The sequence below is a fragment of the Aulonocara stuartgranti genome (genome assembly GCF_965226115.1).
Source record: "Aulonocara stuartgranti genome assembly, chromosome: 12".
NCBI lineage: Eukaryota > Metazoa > Chordata > Actinopteri > Cichliformes > Cichlidae > Aulonocara > Aulonocara stuartgranti.
The window spans coordinates 24,617,433-24,644,290 of NC_138948.1; the positions used below are offsets into that span (position 1 = coordinate 24,617,433).

A 26,858-nucleotide genomic window follows, 5' to 3' on the forward strand; every position below is an offset into this window, starting at 1 on the left:
GTATAGCAAAACCCAACCCATTAGCCTCCCTTATTATGTTGGTCAAGGTAATGTTTCATTATGCCCGAGGTATATTATTAATAACCTAGAATTATATATATCAAATTTAAGAGGTACAAAAGATAACACTTAACTCGTGGTGGACCAACTTCATCATGAACTGAATGTTTTGACGATCATTTAAAAAACAAAAACCACATGCACACAATTTTGATTTACATTCATTTAATAGTATCTCATGACAGTTTTCAAAGGCAGGCTGTGCAGCATAAGAAGTATTTTGAGTGCTTTCCTGTCCAACAGTGTTATCAACTGTTACTCCAAATGTTTCTTACACAACACCGGTCACCCCCCCCCCTCCTCAAACAAACAAAATAAACAAAAACAAACTTACAGCTGTGTTACAAACAAAACACATTCTTCAAGAACCGTGACACTCTGTCAGTGATTATGTGCAATCGTCTTGTTTAAAACTGGGATGAGAAAAGTAAACATTTATATCAAAATACCGAACACTTCGAAATAAAAGATTTTACATTGCAAAGGAGAAAAACATAATTTAAGCTTTGGGTTGAGAAAGGCTGGATCCCTTTTGGGAACCAAATAGGTCTTCCATGATTCTATAAAGAACAAAGACAATTAAATACGTCTGAATGGCAACGGAAACAAATCCAACAGGAATGTCATCAATCAGACACCATATAAGATTTCACTTGGACAACACTACATTTACCCTGACTGGAACTGCGAAGCATGAGTGCCGTAGACAGTTGTAATATTTATTTATTTAATTTGAAGCTGCAGTCAAAAGTTTTCACTTCAGTTGTTCATAAATGTGTCACAGTTAGGATACAGAAGTCGACAACAAAGACGCATTCCTGTGCTCGATGACAATCTTGTGCGTGCGTGTACAGCAGACAGCAAGAGGAAGTTGTACATGATTGTACACAGGTATTTGGTGCTGAACACGAGTACAGTAAGATATGTGAATGCAGCAGTGTCTTTATTTTCATTTAAGGAGGGCACGAAGGCAAACGTGATGAATGCTGCTGATGTTCTCATGTGGTTCTGAGGTGCAGCAAGGGTGTTAAGGCTTTGGAGATGTCATATTGTACAGTGAGGACAAACAACGGGAATGGTCTTCATTTATACAACATAAGAATTACCATAATAAATGTTATATGACTAACATTTACTTATAGTTCGTACATGATGTGGAACAAACTGTTTTTGTATGACATGATTGTGACGGCAAACGTAACGCACACGTTTAATTTACACTTTGCATCAACATCCAGCATCTCCTTTATGAACTTCGAAGCATAAAAGACAAAAAGTAACTGTAAATGTTTAACTGTAAGGCATTTGCACATTTCTAGTTTAATGAAATATTCCTAGGCTGTGTCTTCCCATCTTTCAAGCTTCTATGAAGTTACTGTCACGTCATTCAAGCTGACTACTAAAATAAAGGAATGAGGCATTTTCAGATCAATGAAGTTCAAACTGTCCAGGAAATTTAACCGCCACGGCTGCAGACAGTCTATGACCTCCCTCACTGTGTGTGATATTTCAGCGCCGACGCACACCAAAAGGAAAAAACAAACAAAAAAAAACTGAGGTAGGCGAGAAAACAATCAAATGCTTGACCATAATGTAGTCATTGTGTAAATAAGAACAAGAAGGAAAACGTGAAAGGCAGAGGGAAACAAAATAGTGTGAATGTGGGACTGATGTCAGTTTACTCAAAGTAAAGATGACCTTGCACTATTTGAGTTGGTTAAGAATGAGATCCATGCAGGCCTGCAGTCCCGCTGCAGCGCTGGTGACAGCATGCGTTACGCCTGTTACACTTTGCATATTTCGGTAGGCGCGGATTCCCACTGCCCTGACCTGTGAGTGTGCGTTCAGGGCTTTTCTTGCGGTGCCTTGAGGTGAAAGGGTGCAGAGACAAATGGGTCTACAGCGCTCACGTCTGAGGTCCACGAGTGCAGAGGTCCAGCGGGGACAGATGCTACAGCAGCCTGCTTGCTCGCGTTAGACGCCGCTCTGTGAGCTGCTGCTGGCTGCTGGGGCACAGGTCCTTCAAAGTGTCGGGAGTATTTGGCCAGAGCTTGAGGACGGAAAGGTTGCTGGGCAACCTGTTCTAAGACTCCTTGATCAGAGGTTACAGCGTGAGCTCCAGCTGCGTGGGGGTACGAGGTCTTTGGCTGCGCTCCTTTGGGCTCCTTTCTTTTTCCGAATGGAGCCTGAGAGAAAACGTCGAGCTGCTGCTGCTGCTGAGCCGCGAGGGGACCGCGTGGAAATGGAGCGTTGGCGAATACGTCACTTGTGTCTTCTTGCGCAATCAGAAAGGGGGCTTTGGAGAAGATATCTGCAGCGCCCTCCATCTCCTTTGCTGCCTCGTGTACATGCTGGAAGTGATTCTGGGCAAAGGTATTTGGAGCAGGTTGATCGAAGGTTGTAGCTGATTGTGCTGCTGCTGTGCTGGAGTGCAGAGATGGATGGAGAGCTAACTGAGGCCCTTGGTCTTCTTCATCCTCAGAGTCCTGCAGCAGAGGTCTAGAACCGCTGCAGTCATGGGGGGCTATGTGACTCTCAATGCCTTCACCGTCCTCTTGCTCGTCCTTGTGCGCTTCTTTTTCTTCGTCTTCATCGCTGGAGTGCACACAGCCCTCATTCTGTGGAGAATCTGCTCCTACAGCTTCAGTCTCTTGTCCCTCCTCAAGCACAGAGTAGCCATTACTCTCCCCTTGGAGATCTGTTCAAGCAAGCAAAGATAGAGGGGGAAAACAAATTGGAGGTAAACAAAAATGTTAGAATACAAATGAGAAGGAACTGCCATCTGTGGTCCAGCTGCCCATTTATCTACCAGATCCGTCTCGCATAACAGATGGACTCTAAAATCTGTAAGTCACTGATTTTCGAGGATGACTAAACAATGAGAACCCATCACAAGACTACAATTCTACTCTGAACAGGTCACAGTCACAACACTACCAGTTCTACTAGTACATCACCACATTAACCTTGTTTCCACGATTCTCAACTCAACCTTCACAAGTAACGCCCGGTGTTACAGGAAAACAGTGGCAGCAGTTTTGCTTTAGGTTAAAACTGAGTCAGTTGAGGAGGAGGGAGCATGAGAAAGATCTGTGGAAACAAGGGGAAAGAGCCTTCACAGCAAAAGTGAAAAATAGTTAGCGACAGACAGACTGCACAGAAGACAGATCAGTCTTACCTCAGCAGTGTTGACAGCAGTTGTTAACGTGCAGCTCAGGGGGAAAGGTTAGTTGAAGCAATTAAAGGAAAAGACCAGCTCTTTCGGCTCTTGTTTTGTTTTACTTCTTGGGCGAGCTTTTCCTCCTCACTTGTGTTTTAAATCGTCCACGCCCTTTCCGTATGACTTAAGTGTGAATATGACACAGTTTGGAGCTGACAAAAATATCCCACAGTGTGACAGCTCACGTAAGTGTGTAGAAAAACAGCTTCTCATCTCTCACAATACAGCTCATAGTCTGTACAGTCAACTTGAGATATTACCTGATTAACAGACACACAATTTAGGAAGGCAAATTAGAAAAGTGTGAGGAGGAATAAAGTTTTTAGGTTTCTGAAAACTGGTCTGATCACAACAACCACTCTATTTATGAACATTACACCGGGTGATATGAATAGGATTCATGACAATACCCCATTAGCCTTTTATGGCTAAGAGAACACCAAGGGAACGACGAGTCTGATGATCTCCATCAGTGATACTTCATTAACACTTTGATGATTATAGATAGTCTGTTTGCATTTCAACCCAAAGAGCACAGCAACACACGTAAAAGTCTGCAACCAGTGGCAGAGTGCTGCAGGATGCAGAATTATAGTGGACTGCAAAAATATGAACCGCAATATTAAATGGAAAGAAAATGGGATGTAGACATTTAAAATGGTTAAGATCAGATGTAATACAACTCACACACAAGCCTTTCTTATGATTATTTAATGAACTATAGGAGACAGAGGTGAAAGGTATCCCAGTGTTATCAGGAAGTTAGTTCCGTCATTAGCTCTGTTAAATAAAATCTATTCAGGCATATACAGTAACTTACATGTACCAGTACTAGTGTATAACCTAACAGCTGCAATGGAGAGCAACACATACTATCCAGTCAAGCGATTCAAAAGCACTTAGTCTCATGTTTGTTTGGTAACTAAACCGTGAGCACTAGATAAATGTTTGACAAGAACTAAGAGAGAAGACAGAAGGACAGAGTCGACAGTTTTGCACTCTTAAATAAAGCCTCATACACAAATATGTTTTATCTATACATCCTTATACAATTTTTACATATTTTATAATGGTCCTCAGTTAATACATTCTTTCTAAAGCACTATCAATAATAGTCACTTTTAATCATAACATGATAAAATGTTACACACTAAAATCTACCTTTACCAATGCTGACAAGTGCAAAAAAAAGAAAAAAGAAAAAAGTGTTACTTTATGTATATTTACATTTCTCTTTCATCTGGACAGACTGTCACAACTGACTTTATGGTATATGGTAACAAAGGATTGGCCAGAGAAGATTGAGAGGATGTCAGTGGGAGAGGGAGGAAGGATATTTTCATGTAAAGTTCCTTCATTAACATAATACCTACACAAAATAATGACATTTACGTCACACTTCCCTCTCTGTGACGGTGGTATTCTGCTAAAAATCTGCTCATTTATACGACCCTGAGAGCGGACCAACACAGAGGAAAAACAGCATGATAATAGAGTCTTGTTTAGCTTTGGCATCGGAACAGGTCAAATACCTTCATTCCCTTTTACTTCTGCTGTGCTTACCTCAACGATGGGTCACAGGTATGAGAATGAGCTGGCATTAGTGGTGTTGTAGATAATGCTGACAATGGTGGGAAGCTGTGCTGTGGCAATGGAGCCGAACTCACCAGCTGTATTAACACTGACCTCAGCAGTTTCAGGAAATGATTACAACTGACAGATTTACAGGTGTAGCATTAGAATACGCTAGACACGCTGCTTAACATCCAGAAAGAGGGGACAGTATACAGGTATGCTCAAGCCTGTGAAGCCACTTGGTCGGTTTACACCAGTGATTCCCAAAGTGTGGGCCACAAAGGTACTACAGGTGCCTGCAGTAATAACAGAAATTACGCTCAAGTATGTACAAGTATGTACATATTTAAATGTATTTATTTATATAAAAGTGAATTAACACTGGTGATCGGAGGTGGTGAGTTTGTGAAGTTTTTCATCACTCTGATCTAAATTTACGCTCTTGTTTTGAAGTCTGAGTCCCAGTGGCAGGTGGCCATGACACTTTGCATGTGATTGGGCAGCATTAGCAATTTATAGCAAACAGCCTGGGCTGTTTATGCTTTTTTAAAATAGAAATGTCAAGAAAAAACACACCACCCTCTCGTGTTTTGATTAGAGCGAAGATTTAACACTGGGTGGGGCCCGTGGGATTTTCTGGTTTTTAAGTGGGCTGCAGCACTCTTGACTTTGGGAATAGCTGGTTTAGACAAATAGATCTATAAAGGAATCATGGCACATGATGGCTTGAACAGATTTGACTTTCCATGACTATGCGCACTCCAACAGTGTGAGAAATCTTTAAAACCTATCCAAAACTGACACTTCTTCTTTTATATGTAAACTGGTTCAATCCGAACAAAAGCGCAGCTCCAGGTTGCATCTTTGTTTGGTCAGTAGTTCAAAGCTCTCATAGGAAAGTGCATCAAATTATCTACAGCATTCTACAGTCTTTAGTCAGACCCCTGACACATATAACCATGCTTAACATGTGCATACGATGATGGTCGACTATGGCCGTGCACTCTGTGAAGGATGTTAATGGGAGTAAGAAGAAAGCATGAGGAAGACCATGGTGTAGCCAAGACAGAAGCGGACGATATGCTCAGGCATTAATGAAAAGATTTTTACCAGTGTGGGAATGTCAGCGGCTAGCAGAGACATATGAAACCAGCTATCAGGCAACTAGAGATGGAGTTGAGGCCAAGGAGGCACATAAAGAGAATACTGGCTCCTCTTGGTCCTCATAAGGTGCTACATTAAGTGTCTCTGCGTGCCCATCTTTACCCCCCAACCCTCCCCCCATATCCCTTTGTTAGGATTGCACACTGCCCCTTCGACCTCTCCCACCCCCTCTAGAGGTCGATGAGCTGATCCACCAGCAGAAGGGAGCGAGCCAAGTTGGGGATGCTGGACTCTGAACTGCCACTGTTGGTGCGCGAGTGACCACCTGGAACGTGCCAGAAAGAAAGAGAGATAGAGACAGAGATGGGCATGGAGGAGCCGAGGGAGAGTGTGAAAGACAAGCAAAAGAATAAGTCATTTTAACAGGGATTGCATGAAGAAATTAAAGAGTGGGAAGATGACCAGGATGAGGGAAGAGAGATGCATGAATAGGGGGTAGAAAGAGAAACAAGCAGAGAGTGAGCTGGGATAACTTTTATACAGCTGCATCATTACAGGGGGAGGGGGGAGTTAGGGAAAGCCATACTAACATGGGGAGACTTTCAAGATAAACTAAAAAGAGTCAAAACACCTGCAAGATGGCGAAGCACTGGGAGTTAAAAGATGACTAATGTGAGAGCTCGATGAGATAAGAAAAAAGCCACCCATACAAGACTTCTCACATCAGAAATCCCAGGAACAAGCTAATGGTGACTAAACTGGGAGGGGGGGCTAGCTCATTCATCTTCGTGGCTCACAGTCTGGGTTTCAGCAGGTGTGAGTGCTCATCTCAGAATTAGGTTAGCCTTACCTTGATTTGAGTTTTTGGAGATGAGCACTGGAATAGGATCAAACTCGTCGTCATTGCCCTTCTCCCCACACGACATGAGGAAAGCAGAGTCTGTGGTGAAGGAAGAGGAAGTGAAGTAACGATGGAAGCGGGAAGAGGTTAACTCGGCCAACGAAAAGAGCAGGAAATAAAAAAAAGAAGGAGAAGAAAAGAAAGGAGGATGCGAGTAGATTATAAACGGAAGCAGCCAGGGCAGTCAAAGTTTTTAAAAGCCATTCAGTTTTACATGGCTTTTAGCATCTTCTACAAATGAGTCAAGGGTCTGGCGAGGCTGTCATTTAGTGTCCAATTCAATTTCCACTTTTGCTTTTTACTGTTTCAACAGGCCTTTCTATTGTGTGGTTGATCAGGGGTCTGCAATTGTGTTGCCACAAACACTGAAACCCCGAAACCCCGCCCCCCCACACACACGCACGCGGAAAATAAAAGGTCTTACCAGAAGCAGTCTGACCAGCTGGCAGCTCCTCCAGGCAGGATCCAGCGCCAGGAGGAGCAGAGGAGCAAGAAGAAGGGAGAACAGAAACAGATGGGTTTCCATGACAGGTATGAGATAACAGATCACAACCCAGCAGAGAATCCTCCCCAGTGAGAGAATCTGAGACAGCGGCCAGAGAAAGAAAGGGTATGAGAAAGTAAGACTGTTAGTGCAAGGAGCAGAAAAAGATGCATTGTATTACTATAATAGCTTATATGTGCAAGCATAAAGAGTTTAAAAGCTATGTTAGCTTCATTTAATAACAAACAATAAAAAGAGGCGTCTCTTTTTCAATGATTGAGCACAATTTTTATTTCTATAGCACTTTTCAAGATAAACGTGGCAAAGTGGGTCACAGAAAAATGCAAGCAGATCTCACTGAATAGACCACTTAACACCCTAAAGCTTAAGCAGGTTATGGTCCATATAACTGAACTATCCTAAAGCAACTGTTCTAGTTATAGACCAAAATGATTGTGATCTGGAACTAAGGCTGTGCGATATGCCCAAAATCTCATATCCTGATATAAGAATTCTATCGTCCTGATAACGATATAAATCACAAAAATGTAACATTTTCTGTAAAATCTGTGAATCTCGGGCAGCTCGTCTTGCGGGAAGTGTTTCCAGCTGCGCGTCATGTAGCTGGAGTCGAGTGTTTTAACCGATGCATGAAACTACACATTTTTAGACATAAGTTGTAACAGCCGCCGTTTTCTTTGTGAGTATTTATTACACGGCGTGCTGCGGGGAAAAGCCTGTTCTAACGTTTGATGCTAAGGTTTATTTTTTAGCACCTGGCGGCTCTTTTTTAAATTCTCATCCGTAAATAATCTGCTCTTTCACGTGATTCAGTTTATTTTGAAAAGTCTCAACAGGATCTTGAGCTTTATTGTGAAAGGTTTATGTGGAACATAAACAAGCGGACACACGATGCTGTTACCGTCGTTGTTGCTAACCAACGCATAAAAACAGGCGCTTGTCCATCTTTAGTGTGGTTATATAAAATATAAGAGAAAGAGAGAACTTTAAGAAATTAATATAGCCACTACAAGGACCATCAAAATGGTGAAAAATATTGCCGTAAACAGTTTATTTTGCGACACGAACAACCCTATCTGGAACGCCAGCAAATGTTTGAGTTAATATAAATCAATAAAACTACATCTTAGGATTGTCGCAGAACCTGAACTTAGTTAACCTTGGGTAAAACAGTGATCGGAAAAAGTGCTATTCTGAGGTCCAGGATGCTAACCTGGCACACTGGCAGGAATGAGCTCTGGCTGGCCCAAATGTCTCTGGGGCTGGGGAGCCTCCAAACCAGGAATCAGTGAGTCCACACACACCTCTGCCTTTACTACATAAACACAACGTAAAACAGTAATACAAAGACGTTGTTATTAGTACAGAAAAGAAAGAAGAACATCTTCTTTGTTCCTTTCCCAGATGATATGCCTGACTTTGTAAGGATGTTAGAGAAAAGAAAGGGAAGGAAGACATATGCAGAGCAAATGAGGAATTTTTGGGGGCAAAGCATGGGACAAGAACATAGCTGGTACCATTTGTGGTGCTCTCTGCAGCAGTGTTGAAGGAGTCAGTCAGGGTTAAGAGGTCAGGGAGCAGAAGAGAAGTATCAGGGGACTTCTGTCCCTCAATCAGCTTCTCTGTGAGTGAGCCAGAGAAAGAAGAGGGAGAAGAGAAAGGGACAGATGGCAACAGAGAAAAAGGCAATGAGAGAGGATTTTCCATAGAAATGACAAAGAAGCAGAGAAACTACACTTTGCGATGGTGCATGATGGCAAAAATCAACAAGGACAAATGCATCCATCTGCCTTCATGGTCAGCATTTTTAGAAGCAAGATTCATCCAGCAAGAAAAAAAAATTAAGGATATCATGTAAATTTCGAGGTACTTTCACGTCAATATAATAAAATTACTGAATCATTTGTTAGTTTATATCAGGGTTGTCAAACATAAGGCCCTGGGGCCAAAAAAAGCCAAGCAAAGACTCCAATCAACTGCCTCTGGAAGATATAAGGAACAGCATAAATGTTTTGACTTTTAAATGTGTTTTAATGAGTTTTGCAGCTTTTCCTACAGATATGACTAGTCATACTATACAAAAGAAATACATTTTACTAATTGATTGCAGATTTTAAACATTTTTTATTTATTTGGTCAAAGTGAGCTGTACGTGGCACACAACGTGAAATGAGTTTGACATCCCTGGGTTATAAGTTCCTTCCTCAATAGCATTCAGTTGCCAAAAAAAGTTAAATTATGGCAGCAGATCTTTAATGCAGAAAACATTTCTCATGCTCTTTCACACCTTCAAAAACTTCAAGTTAAAGCAACCAATGAAGACCTTTCTTTTTATTTTCCACAACATTTTCAGCTCATTTTTGGAGCAGTGCACAAAAAAAGAAAATAAAACCCACAGTTGATGTTGTTAAGTTGTCGTTACCAAAACAAATAAGATCTGATTTTACTAAGTACTAAGTGTGCTGCATGCATGAAGTGTATTTCTATTTATTATAGTATAAGTGTATTTCATGCAGTTACTAATTTTTCACTGCAGCCTTATACTCACAGGAAACTGCTAGGGGCAAAGAAAGGGTTGGGGGGGGCATCTAGGACAAGGAATGTGTTGGCTCAGAAAATGGCACAGCAGATGTGACCTTCTGACCCCTTCGCTATAGGAAAGACGCCAACGCTGGTGAAAAGCTTTTCACAAATCCTAAATGTCAAACATTTGATTTTCACAGGGAACAGTGAAAATATGCAGTTTTAAAATGCTACATACAGTATGTTTTACATGCTGTTGCACTCTTGCCACAAGGCTGTTTTCACGTTATCTCAGATGGGATGTTGTGCTTCTTTAGCAGAAGTCAGAGTGTGTTTGCTTGTGTGCATTCTATCTCAGTAAGGGATCCAAAGAGTCAAAGAGATAGCTTAGGCTGGACAGAGAAGATTACCCACACCCTTATTACGTAACGTTTTTATCCTCTCAGTTCAGGCCTTAAACAGTATGTAAACAAAAAAAAAAGAAAATAAAAAAAAAGGTAAAGAGGCATGAAGCATACACTTCCAGAAGAACTCAAGACTAAACAGAGAAGAAAATAAAAAGCTGGACCGTCATTTCAACAGGAGAGTGCGCTTAGCTTTCTCTTGTTCCTAGCAGCACTGGTAAGCAGGCTCCACTAGTAGTAAAGCAATCCAATTAACAAAGGAGAATTTGTCCTTCGCGTTACCAGGCAACAGAGAAGGAGAAAGCACAGACCTGCAAATGAGATGCGATCTAGCTGTAGCAACACTGTCTATTCATGAACGCTGACAAGAAGCCACTGTGAGGCTGCTCGCTAAGTCAACAAGGTAGAACTGTGTACTAATCCAAACCACAAAAACTGGCACTTGGAAGCTAACCTGTGGATGGTGTGAAAGCCAAGAAACTACCTGAGCAAATACAAAGTCACTCATGAGGTATATTTGCTAAGAGTCCAGGAGAATCAAAGGGATGGCTCGTTGTGCGTCCTGGTGTGACCACAATATTATAGAGTGAGAGGCAGTTAAAAGGGTCTGAGAGACAATAGTGCTGACGCTACACTTGGTGATGGCTATAGATCAATACTGCACAGTGGACTCTAAAAATTGAGACAGCAACATATAGAGCAGCTATAACCTACACAACAGAAATTTTCTAATAATATGCAAGAAAATAGGGATGCTTACTCAAAGTCAGTGCTTGGAATCATCAGTTGAAGATCTGCAGTTTAAAGCTGATACTCTGACTTGACTATTTGCCTGCTTACAACAAGCGCAAGCCTCTAGGGCTGTCCTGGACACTGGCTTTAGTAGTATCAACAGCTAATACTTGAATATTTCAATATTAATTGCGGACGCTTTTCCTACAATGGATGCATATAGATGTAACAATAAAAAAAAAACAATCACCATGCAAATAAGATTAAGATGATGGCTGCGCTGTGATTTCTGATGGTTATAAACTGTTTTCTTTTAATAGAAGTACACAAGCCCACAGACAAATCCTTATGATAGATTAACATTATACGCATATACTCAATCACTGAGACAAATCCAGCTGGTTCAGAAGCATCCTTTACAAAGCTGTCAGAGGCATACTGAGAAAAGCTAAACAAAGACTTACCTGGAAAGGCATTGAGGCTGGGAATGAGATTTTCATTGGATCCCGCAGCTTTCTCTCCAGCTGCAGCAGCTGTGCACAAGCCAAAGGAGGAGAAAAAACAAACAGGTTTTAGATCATGGAATGATTCACTAATGCTGTGTGTGAACAAACTGAACTTACTCTCAGCTAGCTTTGCAAAGTCTTTGTTAAGAAGCTCCTCTGCTGTTAGCTTAGAGAAGTTATCGTCGCCAAAAGGATTCCAGGCGGGCTGAGTGTGGGGGACAGTGAGTGCTGAGGAGGTGTCCCCGTCACCTGGATGGTATACACTCTGTTGGGACGAGCAGGGGGACCCAGAAGGAGTAGTGCTTGCTGATCTGCAGTACAAAGATAAATATAAAAGACAGTAGGAGCACACAGTGAAACTACACAAAGGCTGTTAAGTCAATGCACACTGGCCTCCTGATGTATGCGGTAGTAAGGAGAGAGAATGAACAGTTATTTAAAGACTGAAGTGAGATATTCTCGGGGATCTAAAAGAGTTATTTGTCCTCTTTCTGGGTGCTGTGATATGAATGTACTGTCTATTGCACGTCGATCTTCACTCAGTGTCATGAAAGAACAGTTCATCCTCAGATCACTGAGGGGAGTTCATTCTGCTCACTTGGACTTGTTGAGGCTGGCTTCAGCTGCGGCTGCCTGAAGTAGCTGGGTCGACTTGCTAACGGGGACCCCAAACACGGCACTGTGGGTGACATCACTAAGGATACGTCTGTGGCCACTCTTGGTGGCCGTCTTTGGCGAGGAGGGGGGTGTCAGGGAGCCAACTTTGTGGATCCCTCTGCCAGTCGTCTGCAATGAGAAAAAAAAATGATGCAGAGGGGTGAAAATGTGTTAGTAACTAAAACCTTTTCTCTATGGTACTGTTCAAAAGTCTAGAGTCTTTTCTTTATATTTTTCTAGAAAAATAGTAGAAGTTCCTGTGGTCTATAGAAACACGTGCAAACATACACGGAAAAAAATTATATAGAAGCACAAACAGAGTTTGTACAATTCTAAACAGATTGAAAGTCAATATTTGGTATGACCACCGTTATTCTTCAACACAGCCTGAACTCTGCTAGATAAGCTTTCTTGTAATTTCTGGTCTTTAGAAGTACTTCTCCAGTTTCTTGAAGGACAATTAAAGCTCTTCATTTTTCAAAGAGTCAGCTCAAAAACAAATGGTATGTTTTTGCAATAGGCTACTGTAACAAAGTGCCTAAAGATACAATTTAAAATTGGTTCTGCTCATAAAAGCCAAGCTGTCTCTTAAGTGTAGATACAACACTGGTTCATCTATTGAGTTAGCTGTCTTTTCTATGTTTGAACAATTCAAAGGTCAGTATTCCTCTGAAATGGTCAGATACAAGTACTGGACTAAAAATGAGTGAAAAAGGCCAAAGTCCAAAGAAAAACTTTAAAAGTCCTTCATAAAGCCTGGAGAACTATTGCTCAGGACCACTTAAAAATTACATGCAAGTCTGGCTGCTTGGAAGCAAAACATAAAGAAAAAACTGAAGACTTTTGCACAGTTCAGTATTATAAAAAAAAAAAAGAAAAAAAAAAAGAAATAAATAAATGAACCAGATACAAACATTAGAACAAGTAAGAGCAACTGGAAAAGAAAATTGATCAAAGAGATTGAAGATTGCTCCAAACTACAACTCTATGAAAACAGGAAACATTTACAGGAGAGGAAAACATGAAACAGTCTGACAGAAACTCATGAAAATTCTATACATTATACATTCAGTAAAAATGGAATGAGATTTTTCGAATATTTTGCCACCGAGAAGAGGAAAAAGTGAGCAAAAGTCTGGATGTGATTCGTTAGAGACGAGCCAATAATCAGCCCCGACCCAAAGAGTAGCAGACAGCAGCAGGAGTAGGACGTTACCACAAACTCTGGACCACGAGCTGCAGGACCAACAACTGTGGACTCGGGGATGGGTGTGAGATGGGCAGCTGCAGTTTCAAGGACTAAATGCTGCTGCTGTTGGTGTTGATGCTGCAGGGTAACAACTTGAGGAACAGGTTTATATTGCAGCAGACTGGATGCTTGTGATGATGTTTGTTGTTGCTGAAGTTGGTGGTGGTAGAGGTTCTGTACCAGGTGATGCTACACAGGAACACCACACAGCTGACCGTGAGCAAGGTAAACTGTGGCCCAACTGAAATATTTTCTGTTATGTATTGCAAAACTAAACCAGATTAATTTTTTCTGTTCTGCTTCACCAGCAAACAACATGAATGCACGGAAGAAAACCTACAACAAACCTATAAAAATATGGAAATATTTGTTGCAGCTCATAATAAAGTGGGAATCTCAAAGGGTTTGTTTGAACAAATGTCTGTTAAATTGACATTTATTGATAAATGAGGTAACAGAATGGGAATTTAACAGTTTTCTGAGGAATGATTCCTAATAAGTAAATATGTAATTTTGCAGTACAAATGCAACGAGTTTGTCTGTAAGCTTAGTAGTTCACACTATCATTCCTCAAGAACGTGTCAACGAAACACGTCAACAGGCGTGTACTAAGAAAGAAAGTTCAGCATAGCCAAGATTTTCTTTTCCTGTTAGCTGGCTTGATGAAACCTAACAATCCAGTCTGAGACAACAGGTATGATGGTAGTGGTTATTAACTTTCTTTGTTAACCTAGGCTTGCTTCTGGTGCCAAGAGGGCAGCTGACATGTCATTTGATACTTCCTCCACACAAAACAAATGACTTAGCTCCACCTACTCTGATCAGAAACATTATCAGAGGAACAGGTAGTAGAGATCTAGAAAAAGAATTTAAAATACACCTCCTATTGCTGCAAATAAGACAAGCGAGCAGTGATGGCAGAAAATCATCAATCGCAAGCTCTCCTAGCACTAAAATAAAGTGAGGTGTATCAAAAAGAATCATCTTATTATAAAAAGCTATCATTTTAAAGTGACAGTAATCGAAATAATGGACATAGAAGCTTGTGGTAAATTTTTAAAGTACATGGCTGAATAATAAGTTTTACAAACAAGACAATGTTAACAAGTTCTCAATGTGTCCCCCTCCAGACACACAACATGTCTCCACAATACTCAAACTTGCCACTGCTGCTGTTATGCTACAGACCAGCAACCACGTGACACTCACGAATCTCCTATTTCTAATAATAGGCATTTCCACTTTTGCTGGAGAATGGGGAATAAAACCACTTTAAAATCAGACGATTCTTTTTGACACACTCTGTATAAATGCTGTTTATTTCCAACTGCACATTAGGGTTTCGAAACTTGAAGTTTTACCAAAATTCAGACCAAAATTAAACCAAAACTCTGAAGATAACCTGCGCAGGAATAGGTTGTGTGTTCAGCATCAGTTACTATGGTGATCTAGTCAGGCAAAAGGAGAGACACTGTCATAACACTGAAAATTTGTTGACAGCAGATCTAGTTAAAATCTTACAAGAATGAATGGAAAAGGAAGCTACAGTAAGTTGGTTAAATAAAGAGCTGCAAACAGCACATTTCCTGCCTCTCAGCCAGGTAACTTCCTCCAACCCTTTCACTGAGGTGTGGTGCTAGCAGTCTCATGCTATGTGCAGCATGAGAATCAAATCACAATATCTCACAGAATGAATGAAAATTACACTTACTGCCTGTCAACTAATTCTTTATTTTCTCATTGTTATTTCTTTATTCATCTGGGGAAAAGACGGCATCCATAAGTGTTTTATTTGGGAAGTACAGTTGCTGTTGGCCCTGGTTCTTCCTATCTGTAACATAAGACACACTATTGCAGGATTCCTTAATATCATTCAGCTCCTTCTCAAGATCGGATCTTGACTGATGCCAGCTTCTATATATTACAGATTTCTACATATTACAGGACTACAGATTGTGACAACAGTCCTCCTCCAGCTGTGGAGATCCATTGCAACATAAAAGCCTGAATGTGGAGCAGGTGGAGAAGTGTTTCATGTTGCACTACGACAAGTTCACAAATCCTAGAGAGCAGAACAAGGACCACCATTGCCAGCTGTAGTGTAAGAAACTAGAAGTGGAGTTCATCTACAGGATGAGGCATTAGATTATATTTATAAAGTATTTGTATAGGACAAACCTATAGGAAGTATGTGACTGTACGCATAAACACCATGAACACAATCTAATTGGTAAGAAACCAAATCAAACCAGGCCTGAAACCTTTGAGATTACCACCTTAAGACTGGGAGCAGTGTAAATGTGTAGCTTTGGCTTGAAACACACACACACCAGTGATGAACATAATCATGTTGAATTTAAGCTTCACTGAAACTAAACAGAGCTCTTAAAACTGATTTTGAACAACAAACAGGGCAGCTCAGCCAAAAAACAATATCACTAAAATCCACAGAAATCAAAATAGTTCATCATGCAAAACACAGACAGCCCACACCTGAAGTTTGTATTTTCAAGTGTGTCTCATTATCAAGCCCAAACCCTTTGCGTGGTATCACACTCTTCTTGTTATTGCTTGCACAGTGAATATGCATTTTATGAAAAATCCCTGATGCTGTTAATTCTTTGAAAACAAAGGCATTAAAATGTCTCACCACGCGTGCACAGCATTATTCAATGTCATCCATGAAACAGCACACATTGCAGCTAATCACCATTTCCATTCTTGCTCTAACAGTCTTCCTACCTGCTGAGTGCTCTGTGGGCTTAAGAAGGCAGAGGCTTGCTGCTGCTGCTGCTGCTGCTTCATAAGCAGCTGCTGATGCTGAGATGTAGCCTGCGGCTGCATGTTAGCAGACGGAGCCTGTTGAGCAGGTTGGACAGCAGCTGAAGCTGGAGGAGGGACACTGATACCGACACCTGTAAGGGAAGTTAATACGATATATGAGAAAATTATAAAAGTATTCTTGATCATCAAATACGACACAGATTCTTTTTGTGCAGATTCTTACATGAACCAGCTGTCATCCACACAAACATTGTTGTGCAAGTGAGTGAGAAAATCTTAAATCACCTCACTCTCGAGTTATTGGATTCACAAACTTGGGTATATACGCCACCCGCCCCCACAGTGGGGTGACACAACACCCCATCAGCCTTTTTATGGCTGAGGGGCAAAAACTAATTGGACCGATACCAATCAAAAGAATGACTTTGAACAACACATAAATAAATGTGAGGGTGAATCATGCCACCATCTATTCTGTCTCTGCAAGTTGACCAGAAGGGACTTTAAATAAAAACTAAAAGCCTTTAAAGAGCAGACTAAACCAATAGGAACACAGCATATAAATATATAGTGAATTATAGTGAAATTCTTGAGGGATTCATGAACCAAAAGTAATTCAACATAAATAGTGTTATTAGCAGGGTAACAGTCATCATAAATCCAGGCTTTGATCACAATGGTTTTAACCCTGACATATAGAGAAAATCATAGTTTAAACAGCTCCTTGTACCTATAGCCTGGGGTGCCCCAGTAGCCACACCAGGCCTCTTGCGTGGGGTGAGTGCTGGCTGGATGGGAAGAATGCCTGATATGGGCTGGGGCTGAGCCTGGCCAGCTTTGGGCCGCTGTCGAGGTGCAATTGAGGTTTCCGTTGTAGGAACTGGGTCTGTGAGCCTGATGGAAGAAGAAGAAAACTCTGCAGAGTAACGCAAAGTTTCTTATGACAATAATATTAATAAAAATAACACACACGCTTTGCTTGTCACTCACCTGGCTTTGTTTTGACTCTTTTTGGCCACTGCTTCACTCGCTTTGATAGGCTCAGGAAGTTTTGCAGGAATAGGAGAATTCTGCAGAGGAGAAAAGATTTATCAAAAATGATCAAATCTTTTCACATTTTTGATTAGTATTTTCCATAAATGTATAATTGTTTTGTGCTTTGTTATTACTAAGGGCCTGGTGACAAAATCTGTACTGTCATTAATATCACTGTGTTCTAGATAGCTGTTTCTAGCTAGCTAGGAAAGTTTCAAACTCAAACTCAAACTCCAGCACACGAGATGTAAAATCAAAGACATGTAGTAACAAAAAGAAAATCTAAGTTACTGCTGAGCACACACATATTTTCATCTAATACTCCCACTATTGCTCTCGCCGTGATGACTCACATGTAGATTTGGGACGGGACACTCTCGTCGAGCCAGTTTAAAGGCAAAGTAGGATACTTGGTAAATGTCTGGCCTCTTTTCAGGATCAGGTTCCAGCATGTATCCTGAAACACAAAAAATGTTCTGAGTTAATTTGCATTTAAATTTAACTGCACCTAGACTACACATATTCAGAAAGCAGAACGGTCGCATGATCTAAGCAAATAGAGTACTTACTAATAAGACAGTGCATTTCATGTGAGTAGCGAGAGTTGTCTGGGATGGTGAAACTGCCATCACAGATAGCCACTTGGCTCTCGCCGAATGGAAGGGTGAAGTAGCACAGCTTATAGAGAAGACAACCCAAGGCCTGCGCAGACAAGGAAATGAACACATATAAAAACATATACTCTGTATGACGTCATAGTAGTTAGATAATATTTTTAAGTTAGCCTCACCCAAATGTCTGCTTTTGTTGTGATGACATTTCCCCCATAGAGGTTGACCATCTCTGGAGCACGGTATGACAGCGTAGTATACCTGCAGTAGCAGTAATGTATGAGAACAGACCAATGAGCTTCTGAAATATAGGGAGAAAATAGGGTAGATGGTACATCAAGAGGAAAAAAACAACTAACTTTTTGATTTCATCCTCTAAAACTGCCACCCCTTCTGTCTGTGGATTTTGGAAGTGGTTGGTGGCACTTCCAAAGTCACAGAGCACATAGTGTCCCCGGTCATGAAGAAGAATATTTTCCACCTATGTGTGGAAGACAAGATAAGACTTGTGAGATGTGATGTACAGTGAAACAAACGCAAAAAACAAACAAACAAACAAAAAATATTCCAAATTACTAGTGTGATAATTCATTAGATAGATCTGTGCTGTCAGTAGTATTCGCATACAGAAAATGTATTAGGCTTGCCTTGAGATCTCGATGGATGATTGGAGTCTTGCACTGATGTAGACGAGTGACCGCCTCGCACGTGTCACAAAAGATCTGTAACACCTCAGCTTCAGTGAAGCCCGTCTGTAGCCGCTGGTTCATTAGGTTCACCACCTGGCCACCTAAATGAAAAAAAATTTAGTCAATAAAAAGACATAAATTCCTTTTTTTTTATGTAATTATTTAAAGTTTCTAGGTAATATTTAAGGCTCAAATATAAGTTTACTCTGATCCCAACACATCTAAAATAAATGACAAAAACATACATTAATCTTTATCATTCACATGACACTTCAAAGCGGTCAGCTTTTACATAAGAGAAAAAAGTAAAGAGGGCATCATGAATGTATTGCTTTAACACATTAACATTGCTGTTTATAGCATAACAAAATTAATACATTTTCGACACTACACAATTTAAAAACCCTAACGATGCTCACAACTGCACAGGCATGTTAACATTTTATCTTTCTACAAATGACACAGCTAAGTTAAGCACCGAGTAAAACACAAGTTCTATTGACCACGACAGCTATCAGCTGAACATTTGCCTTTGGAAAAAAAGAAAAGAAAGGATGCTGTAAGAGCCGAGGGTAATGGAGCTTTGATTTCAGAGATAGAAAGGCATGGGGAGGGGGTTGGGCGATTTACCTCGACAGAAGTCCATTAAGATCAGGACTTCCCACACATCACCAGCTCCGACTGCAGTTATGCTGGAGTCCAGGAAGCCGACTATATTTTTGTTACCCACCAGGTCCCTCTGTGTAAACAAACAGAGAGAGAAACAGGAATGATGAACAACAAGAGAGGCAATTTTCAAATATCATGCAGTCCTAAGAAACTTTATTTGATAGATCAAAAAATACATCAATGTTTGTAAATTCTCAGTTTAATTTTAACTGCCAAAGGACTTAAGGTAATGATGATAAAATCATCTGATAAGCATGTCACCAGGGAGTGGCTACAGGAACTGGTCTGTTTCACTTACAGTTAGGAAACGGACATGCAACTGAGCTTACAAGGCAACATTTTAAACAGAACTTCATGTTCTAAAATGGAACTAATTACAATCCTGAGTGCTGCTTTGTTATCACCACTTGACACAAGTCAAATAGTGTTTTTGCATAACTTTTTTTTTTTTAATTTCGGGCATTCTGGGTTGTTCATATTTGCATTTTCTGTATCAAATTACTTAACACTAGATAGATTTTTGTGTTTGTTGCTGAGCAGGCTAACAGTAATGCAAATTGCTGAGTTTTCTCCAGTCAGCTTTGGGGCAATCACACTCACCATAATTTGTATTTCAAGTTTGCAGATCTTCAAATCGTGTTCGTTGTTGACATACATTCTTTTTAGTGCACATCGTGCACCTTGATGAGTCCTCACCAAAAAGACTATGGCAAAACCTCCTGCAAAGAGAAGAACAGGAAGAATGGACAAATTGAAATGCAGAAATAGAAAAACCACCATAGTTATGTCTCTTGCATTTTTTGCCACCATATACAGTGCAATTATAAGTGGCACTGCATTGGTGCTAAAACCCAGGGCGTTCTTTCTATGAGACAACACTGTCTTGCTCAGTCTGGTTTGAGTTTATTTCTCAGGACAGTGACCATCTGTTGACAGTGACTTGATTTTTACTGAGGAAAAAAAGACAACCTTGGCAGATCAAATAATCATAACCTAAACTACAAGGAGCCTGATAAAGTCACAATAAAAATAAAATCTATCAAACATGTGCAACGAATCGCTTTATCCAGTTTAAACCACTGGTGTCAAACAGCCCTGCAGCAGGGTATAATTCAACCCTGTTGGATGGCCTGGGTTTAGCATACAGGGAGTGCAGAATTATTAGGCAAATGAGTATTTTGTCCACATCATCCTCTTCATGCATGTTGTCCTACTCCAAGCTGTATAGGCTCGAAAGCCTACTACCAATTAAGCATATTAGGTGATGTGCATCTCTGTAATGAGAAGGGGTGTGGTCTAATGACATCAACACCCTATATCAGGTGTGCATAATTATTAGGCAACGTCCTTTCCTTTGGCAAAATGGGTCAAAAGAAGGACTTGACAGGCTCAGAAAAGTCAGAAATAGTGAGATATCTTGCAGAGGGATGCAGCAGTCTCAAAATTGCAAAGCTTCTGAAGCGTGATCATCGAACAATCAAGCGTTTCATTCAAAATAGTCAACAGGGTCGCAAGAAGCGTGTGGAAAAACCAAGGCGCAAAATAACTGCCCATGAACTGAGAAAAGTCAAGCATGCAGCTGCCAAGATGTCACTTGCCACCAGTTTGGCCATATTTCAGAGCTGCAACATCACTGGAGTGCCCAAAAGCACAAGGTGTGCAATACTCAGAGACATGGCCAAGGTAAGAAAGGCTGAAAGACGACCACCACTGAACAAGACACACAAGCTGAAACGTCAAGACTGGGCCAAGAAATATCTCAAGACTGATTTTTCTAAGGTTTTATGGACTGATGAAATGAGAGTGAGTCTTGATGGGCCAGATGGATGGGCCCGTGGCTGGATTGGTAAAGGGCAGAGAGCTCCAGTCCGACTCAGACGCCAGCAAGGTGGAGGTGGAGTACTGGTTTGGGCTGGTATCATCAAAGATGAGCTTGTGGGGCCTTTTCGGGTTGAGGATGGAGTCAAGTTCAACTCCCAGTCCTACTGCCAGTTTCTGGAAGACACCTTCTTCAAGCAGTGGTACAGGAAGAAGTCTGCATCCTTCAAGAAAAACATGATTTTCATGCAGGACAATGCTCCATCACACGCGTCCAAGTACTCCACAGCGTGGCTGGCAAGAAAGGGTATAAAAGAAGAAAAACTAATGACATGGCCACCTTGTTCACCTGATCTGAACCCCATTGAGAACCTGTGGTCCATCATCAAATGTGAGATTTACAAGGAGGGAAAACAGTACACCTCTCTGAACAGTGTCTGGGAGGCTGTGGTTGCTGCTGCACGCAATATTGATGGTGAACAGATCAAAACACTGACAGAATCCATGGATGGCAGGCTTTTGAGTGTCCTTGCAAAGAAAGGTGGCTATATTGGTCGCTGATTTGTTTTTGTTTTGTTTTTGAATGTCAGAAATGTATATTTGTGAATGTGGAGATGTTATATTGGTTTCACTGGTAAAAATAAATAATTGAAATGGGTATATATTTGTTTTTTGTTAAGTTGCCTAATAATTATGCACAGTAATAGTCACCTGCACACACAGATATCCCCCTAAAATAGCTAAAACTAAAAACAAACTAAAAACTACTTCCAAAAACATTCAGCTTTGATATTAATGAGTTTTTTGGGTTCATTGAGAACATGGTTGTTGTTCAATAATAAAATTATTCCTCAAAAATACAACTTGCCTAATAATTCTGCATTCCCTGTAAACACTGTGTGGTGAGTTAGCTGGCTGGCACAATAGTCACAAGACCTTGAAACAAAACTGTGTGAGTAAGCAGCTGTGCCAAAAAGATGCAAGAAGACAAAACTGACAAGACAGGAAGTGAGAGAATATATCATCCCACGTTTAGTCACAATGATGACAGTGACAACCATAGCAACTAAAACCACCAGGAATCATACCACACTAATAAATAAAGCACAAACTGAGTATCTCTCAGCAGATATCTGGATATTTTAGATTCAATTATCATTGTTATTATTATTATTCTACTACTATCAGCATTACTCAATACGAGCTGCATTGTTAAAGACGTTCATAGAGTACAGCAATTTTTTTTTTAACAGGAAACCACACTAAATATGAAATCATGTGGGCTTCAGTCCTCCATCCTGTGTGGGTCAGCATGAATGAGGAAACTTAGTCATTTTACTGTTGTCAACATGAATTAAATGACTTGAAGTTTCACAATGAAGTGCTAAATTCTCTGCATATAAGAAAAAGGAGCTGGCAGAGCACATTGCTCAGTAATTAGTGTTATGACATGAAAAGCAATTGCTTGGATGAGATATGAAGTTTAATTAAGAGCTGAGGCCTGTATTGAATCAGAATAAAGAGCAGAGACTAGGCGGGCACGTGTGTGTATAGCCCAGCAGAGCAGAGGCATCTGATCCACTGCTGTCTTGCACAGTCTAATCTGAGATGCCTGTTAGAAATTAGAGGGATTAGCGGCTGTCTTAAGTAACATTTAGCAGTGGTCTACTGTCTCAGGAGACGGGGTGACTAAATAAGTCCAGCTAAAAATAGCCACTACTCCTTGACGTAAAATGATTATAACACAGTTGTAAATGCACACAAAAATAAACCTTTGGGCTCTGCAATGAAAAGTGTCACCAATGCTTGTAATGTTCAGTTACAATCTGTCAGTGTAATGGAACTTGCATAATAAGCATCTAGGCTTTAGACTAAGACACAGCACATGCCCTCACCACTACGATGCTGTTTACAAACATATGCACAACACTGCAGTGACAGGGAGAAAAACCAGAGATCGTCTAAAGAGAAGGTGGCATAAACTATCTAATCTGACTTAGAAAAGTTTTTTTCCCACTCTGTTAGAAAATGTGATAATTATGGAATACAAAAAGGGAATGACTCGCACATTAATGACAGCAGGATCTGGGGGCACTAATGTTACCAGCAGTAACTCTATACATCAATACAAAACAACACTTCCTGCTGACCGTAAAGGGAGAGAGCTGTGTGTCAGGAAATCCAGAGGTAAGTCAGTAATAAATCACAGATTTACCCAAGACCTAAAGCTAAAAAAAGATAACACTGTTCAAAGCGTGCACCTCCAAACCAAAGTTACAAAAGAAAAAAAAGTTACAAAAGCAGCACAGTGCGCCACCCTCACTGCTTTAGTCAGCACAGGGTAAAGTGTGTTGCCACAAAGTTCAAGAGTGACAACAAAGGGAGTTGGAGTAAGAGGAGGAAAAAATAATTAACTACATGACGCAGCCAGATAACAGTGACTGCAGGCCCAGACTTCAATGAAAAGCATCTGAATAAACAGGTGTATTGCCAGTAGCTGTACTCGAATTACAAAGAGCAGCTCTACTACCAGATCAAAATGCAGTGAAAGGAAAAAATAAATAAATAAATAAAACCTTGCATCTTGGGGAAGCTGTATATATAATTATGGTGATGATGCCATTTAGTAGGCCTAAGAATTACACACCTGAATTGTGCTTTTCTAAAGTTATTATCTGCAGCAAGGCCAAACTGAGCTCACAGAAACAAAGAAATTCCCTAACATCCCAGTACAGGGCGGGTCTGAAGTTTGCTGTGGAACTCATTCATAAAGCCAGTGTGCGGCCAAACACATGGTTCCCATCTATAGTACTGATAAATTAATCAGACTTTTTTCATCTATTATTTAGTAACAGGCCCTCTTAGCTAACAGAGGACATCAGACTCTCATTGCAAAGACAAATGACCACAGGGAAAAGGTTTACCTCTTTCACAATATCCGTTTAGCCTGTTCTAATAGAAATGACCTAAAAAAGGTGCAATCAGTCCTCACCACACTAAGTTAAGTATTTGGATTAACAAATGACCATGCAAGAATATTTTCACCTGGAAAAGTTTGTGTGAAGTTATGTTTGAGTTTCAGCTTACTGTAAGGTCACATTCTATGTGCCAACACATCCTAACCAACAACTTCCAGTTAATTTTAACTTGTGCAGTCTACATCTGCCAGTCCCTCTGTAAATATCCATACAGGTGACTCAGCATGGCGTTGGCCCCTTACAGCACAGCAGGAAATCCAGTTTTGCTATGTTCCTCCCAGCCTTCAAGTAAAGAGTGTAGTAATGCAAGGATAATACACACTGAGAGATGTAGAGCCCATCATCTTTACATCTTAAAATTTCAGCCTAGTCTGTCTTCCTCCTAATCTGCCTGTTGTTATTATAATTGTTATTATTAAAAATAAACAGATAAGACAGGTTTGGGCAACCTGGCAGCAAACAGGCATGCAGAGGACTGCCTAAATGTGTAACCTCTAAACCCTGACCAGTAAATATTCATTAACCAATGCCATTTCCACTTAGTAATGTATAGCAAACATGATAGCTTATCATTGTGTTAGTAACATTACTCTGACTGGGCCAAAAACAAAACAAAAACAGGCCCAATCGTTTAAATGAAGCAGTCCAAATCACAATTAAAGTGTTTGTAGTAATCCACACAAGGGAACGCCACGTAGTTCACCTTCAGCGATTGTTTCCTCCACGGTTACTTGATATCTTCCAATGCTGAAGACTCGTCCGATGAAGCTGCCACCGCCGCCGGAACCAGCGCCTCCTCCACCGGCTCCAGGACTAGGCCCGGAGCCCCCAAACTCCCGACGGGAATCAAAAAATTTCTTCATTTTCCCTTGACACTGCCCAAAGCAGGACCGAGTCCAAAAATGTATAAATGTCGCGACAACGACAGTAGTTGGACAGAGTCAGTCGCTGAGGTGCTGGCGTTAACGCTTCAACAGCTGAATGAATGCTGCTAGCTGGCTTCAAGCTAAAAGCTAGAGAAACTAGCTGGACCTTAAAATATCCCGAACACTGCTGCCTGATGCTGTTCAGCTAACTCATGGTTTGAACAGCAGGCGGAGTCAAATAATGCAGAGAAGCCGCTTTCCACTCTATACCAAAATCAGTACTAGCTACACAATGAGCCGGACTATGAGCCCGAAAAACCCAGTCAGCTCACCTAGCTAGCTAGTCAGCTAGCTAAGCAGCCAGGTGCCAGCTGTCAGTCAACAGACTAGCAGCCAGGTAGATTCCTGATATCAAGTCCAGGTCGTTACACATCTCGGTCGATATTCTCCCGAGGGAAATGTTAGTCCACTTGCTGCCTTATACCTCTGTATCGTTGAGAAAATTTCAGCTCTTTACTGTTTGTATTCGTGCTGCAGGTTAGAATAAGCCTAGTCAACTAGGTTAACTTAATGACAGCGCTAACACAGTCACCAGTACACGCTAATGGCAGAAGTCCTCCCCATCTCCCCTGAATCCTGCTGGACTGCTCCTCGTGTGATTGGTCAAATCAACAGCGACTTCCTGTTAGTGCACCCTGCTTGTCCCGGAGCTGTGGATTGTCAACATAAATAAAGGGCGTTTTGTTTTTTCATCAGTCTAATTTACTAATAACAGTAAAATAAAAGGAAACCAATTTAATCTTTAATCTCAAATTTGTGAACAAAGACGAGGAAATATCTACAGAAGGGGATTTTTTGTGTGTGTGATTTTCTTGGTCTTTGGAGCTAAAAGAGGCCACCCAAACACACGAGATATCAATGGAAAGCCCATGAGGCACTCTATTTAGTACCACAGGACTAGGTAAGGTAGCTCAAATAAGTAAAAAGATATACACCAAAAGCAAATGTCCATTCCAGATAACATAAATGAATAGGATAGTTCTCAATATTTAAATACAAAAACCAAAGTGAAACAAGCAAACCCACAGTAACTAAACTAAAATAAACTGAGAACAAAACATCAAGTCAGTAAAACAAACAATAAAGTTGGCCAGTTCAAACATCCATGATAATCTTACATTTTTAAACACAGATATTATGTTAGAGTTTTATAATAAAGATTCATAATTACAAACACATAAAGTCACTTAAATTCAATTCACTTTGGTTTTATTTATTATATAGCACCAAATCACAGAAACTGTTGCCTCAACTGTTGCCTCAACCTTACATTCCTTATAATGTAAGGAAAATTACAATAACATAGAGAAACACCCAATAATCAGATGACCCCCCTATGAGCACTTGGAGACAGTGGGAGGGAAAACAGCAACTTGTTGGGATGAGGGGAGGGAGAGAGGACAAAAGACACACTAAAGAGAGCCAGATATTAATATGAATTTCATTAATGATCAAATGTAGAGAGGTGTGTAAACACATAGAGAATGAAGAAAAAAGTCCCACGACATGGTAAGGAAAGGATAAAACACACCAACTGTGCTGAAAACTGTAATAGTTATGCATCTGTTTAAATGCTGCTGTGACATGCCATATTTACCATCCATTTGTTACCACAGCACCAGACGTAATTATAACAAAGAGTTGACGCCAGTCCACTTCAGCACTTCTCCACGAGTGAATTGTCTTTACTGATATTTGTTGACATTTTAAGTTATGGCCAACTATTCTAAACTTTGTGTTTTTAATCTGTGTTTTTCACTGCCATAGGAAATTGTTAAATAAATCCTATTCTTGCCTGCTTGAAGTTAAACACATTCATATTCTTAGTTGCATTCTTGTTTCAGGCCAATGCAATATCGAAATGGTCAGTTTTAATACTGTCATCTGAAATTCAAAAGGTGAGATTATATTT

At 40.6% G+C, this 26,858-nt stretch overlaps 1 protein-coding gene across 8 annotated transcripts; it reads right to left on the bottom strand.

Moving 5' to 3' along the window:
* Window positions 1-208: 208 nt before the first annotated feature.
* aak1a (AP2 associated kinase 1a) lies at window positions 209-25,587 on the bottom strand. 8 transcript variants are annotated; one of them, XM_082555437.1, is made up of 20 exons: window positions 24,724-25,587; window positions 19,825-19,943; window positions 19,186-19,294; window positions 18,514-18,656; window positions 18,226-18,347; window positions 18,046-18,127; window positions 17,825-17,957; window positions 17,609-17,712; window positions 17,211-17,290; window positions 16,951-17,114; window positions 16,179-16,351; window positions 13,404-13,625; window positions 12,129-12,316; window positions 11,648-11,841; window positions 11,489-11,557; window positions 8,883-8,987; window positions 8,579-8,680; window positions 7,285-7,443; window positions 6,810-6,899; window positions 209-2,758 (listed from the first exon to the last, which is right to left on the bottom strand). In XM_082555437.1, the coding sequence occupies exons 1-20, from the start codon at window positions 24,881-24,883 to the stop codon at window positions 1,905-1,907; spliced, it is 3,372 nt and encodes a 1,123-aa protein (XP_082411563.1). In that variant the 5' UTR covers window positions 24,884-25,587; the 3' UTR covers window positions 209-1,904. The 8 variants fall into 8 exon arrangements, with proteins under 8 accessions (XP_082411563.1, XP_082411566.1, XP_082411565.1 ...); XM_082555444.1 differs by lacking the exon at window positions 209-2,758 and adding an exon at window positions 3,976-6,284; XM_082555440.1 differs by lacking the exon at window positions 8,883-8,987.
* Between the last annotated feature and the right edge of the window lie 1,271 nt (window positions 25,588-26,858).

Bases quoted from the DNA above. Each gene is read 5' to 3' on its own strand.
- aak1a (XM_082555437.1), bottom strand. From the start codon at position 24,883: ATGAAGAAATTTTTTGATTCCCGTCGGGAGTTTGGGGGCTCCGGGCCT. The intron at 8,988-11,488 runs GTAAGTCTTTGT...GCTCACTCACAG, and splicing joins CAGCCTCAATGCCTTTCCAG to AGAAGCTGATTGAGGGACAG. The intron at 2,759-6,809 runs GTAAGGCTAACC...TTGCTTGAACAG, and splicing joins CTCCAAAAACTCAAATCAAG to ATCTCCAAGGGGAGAGTAAT.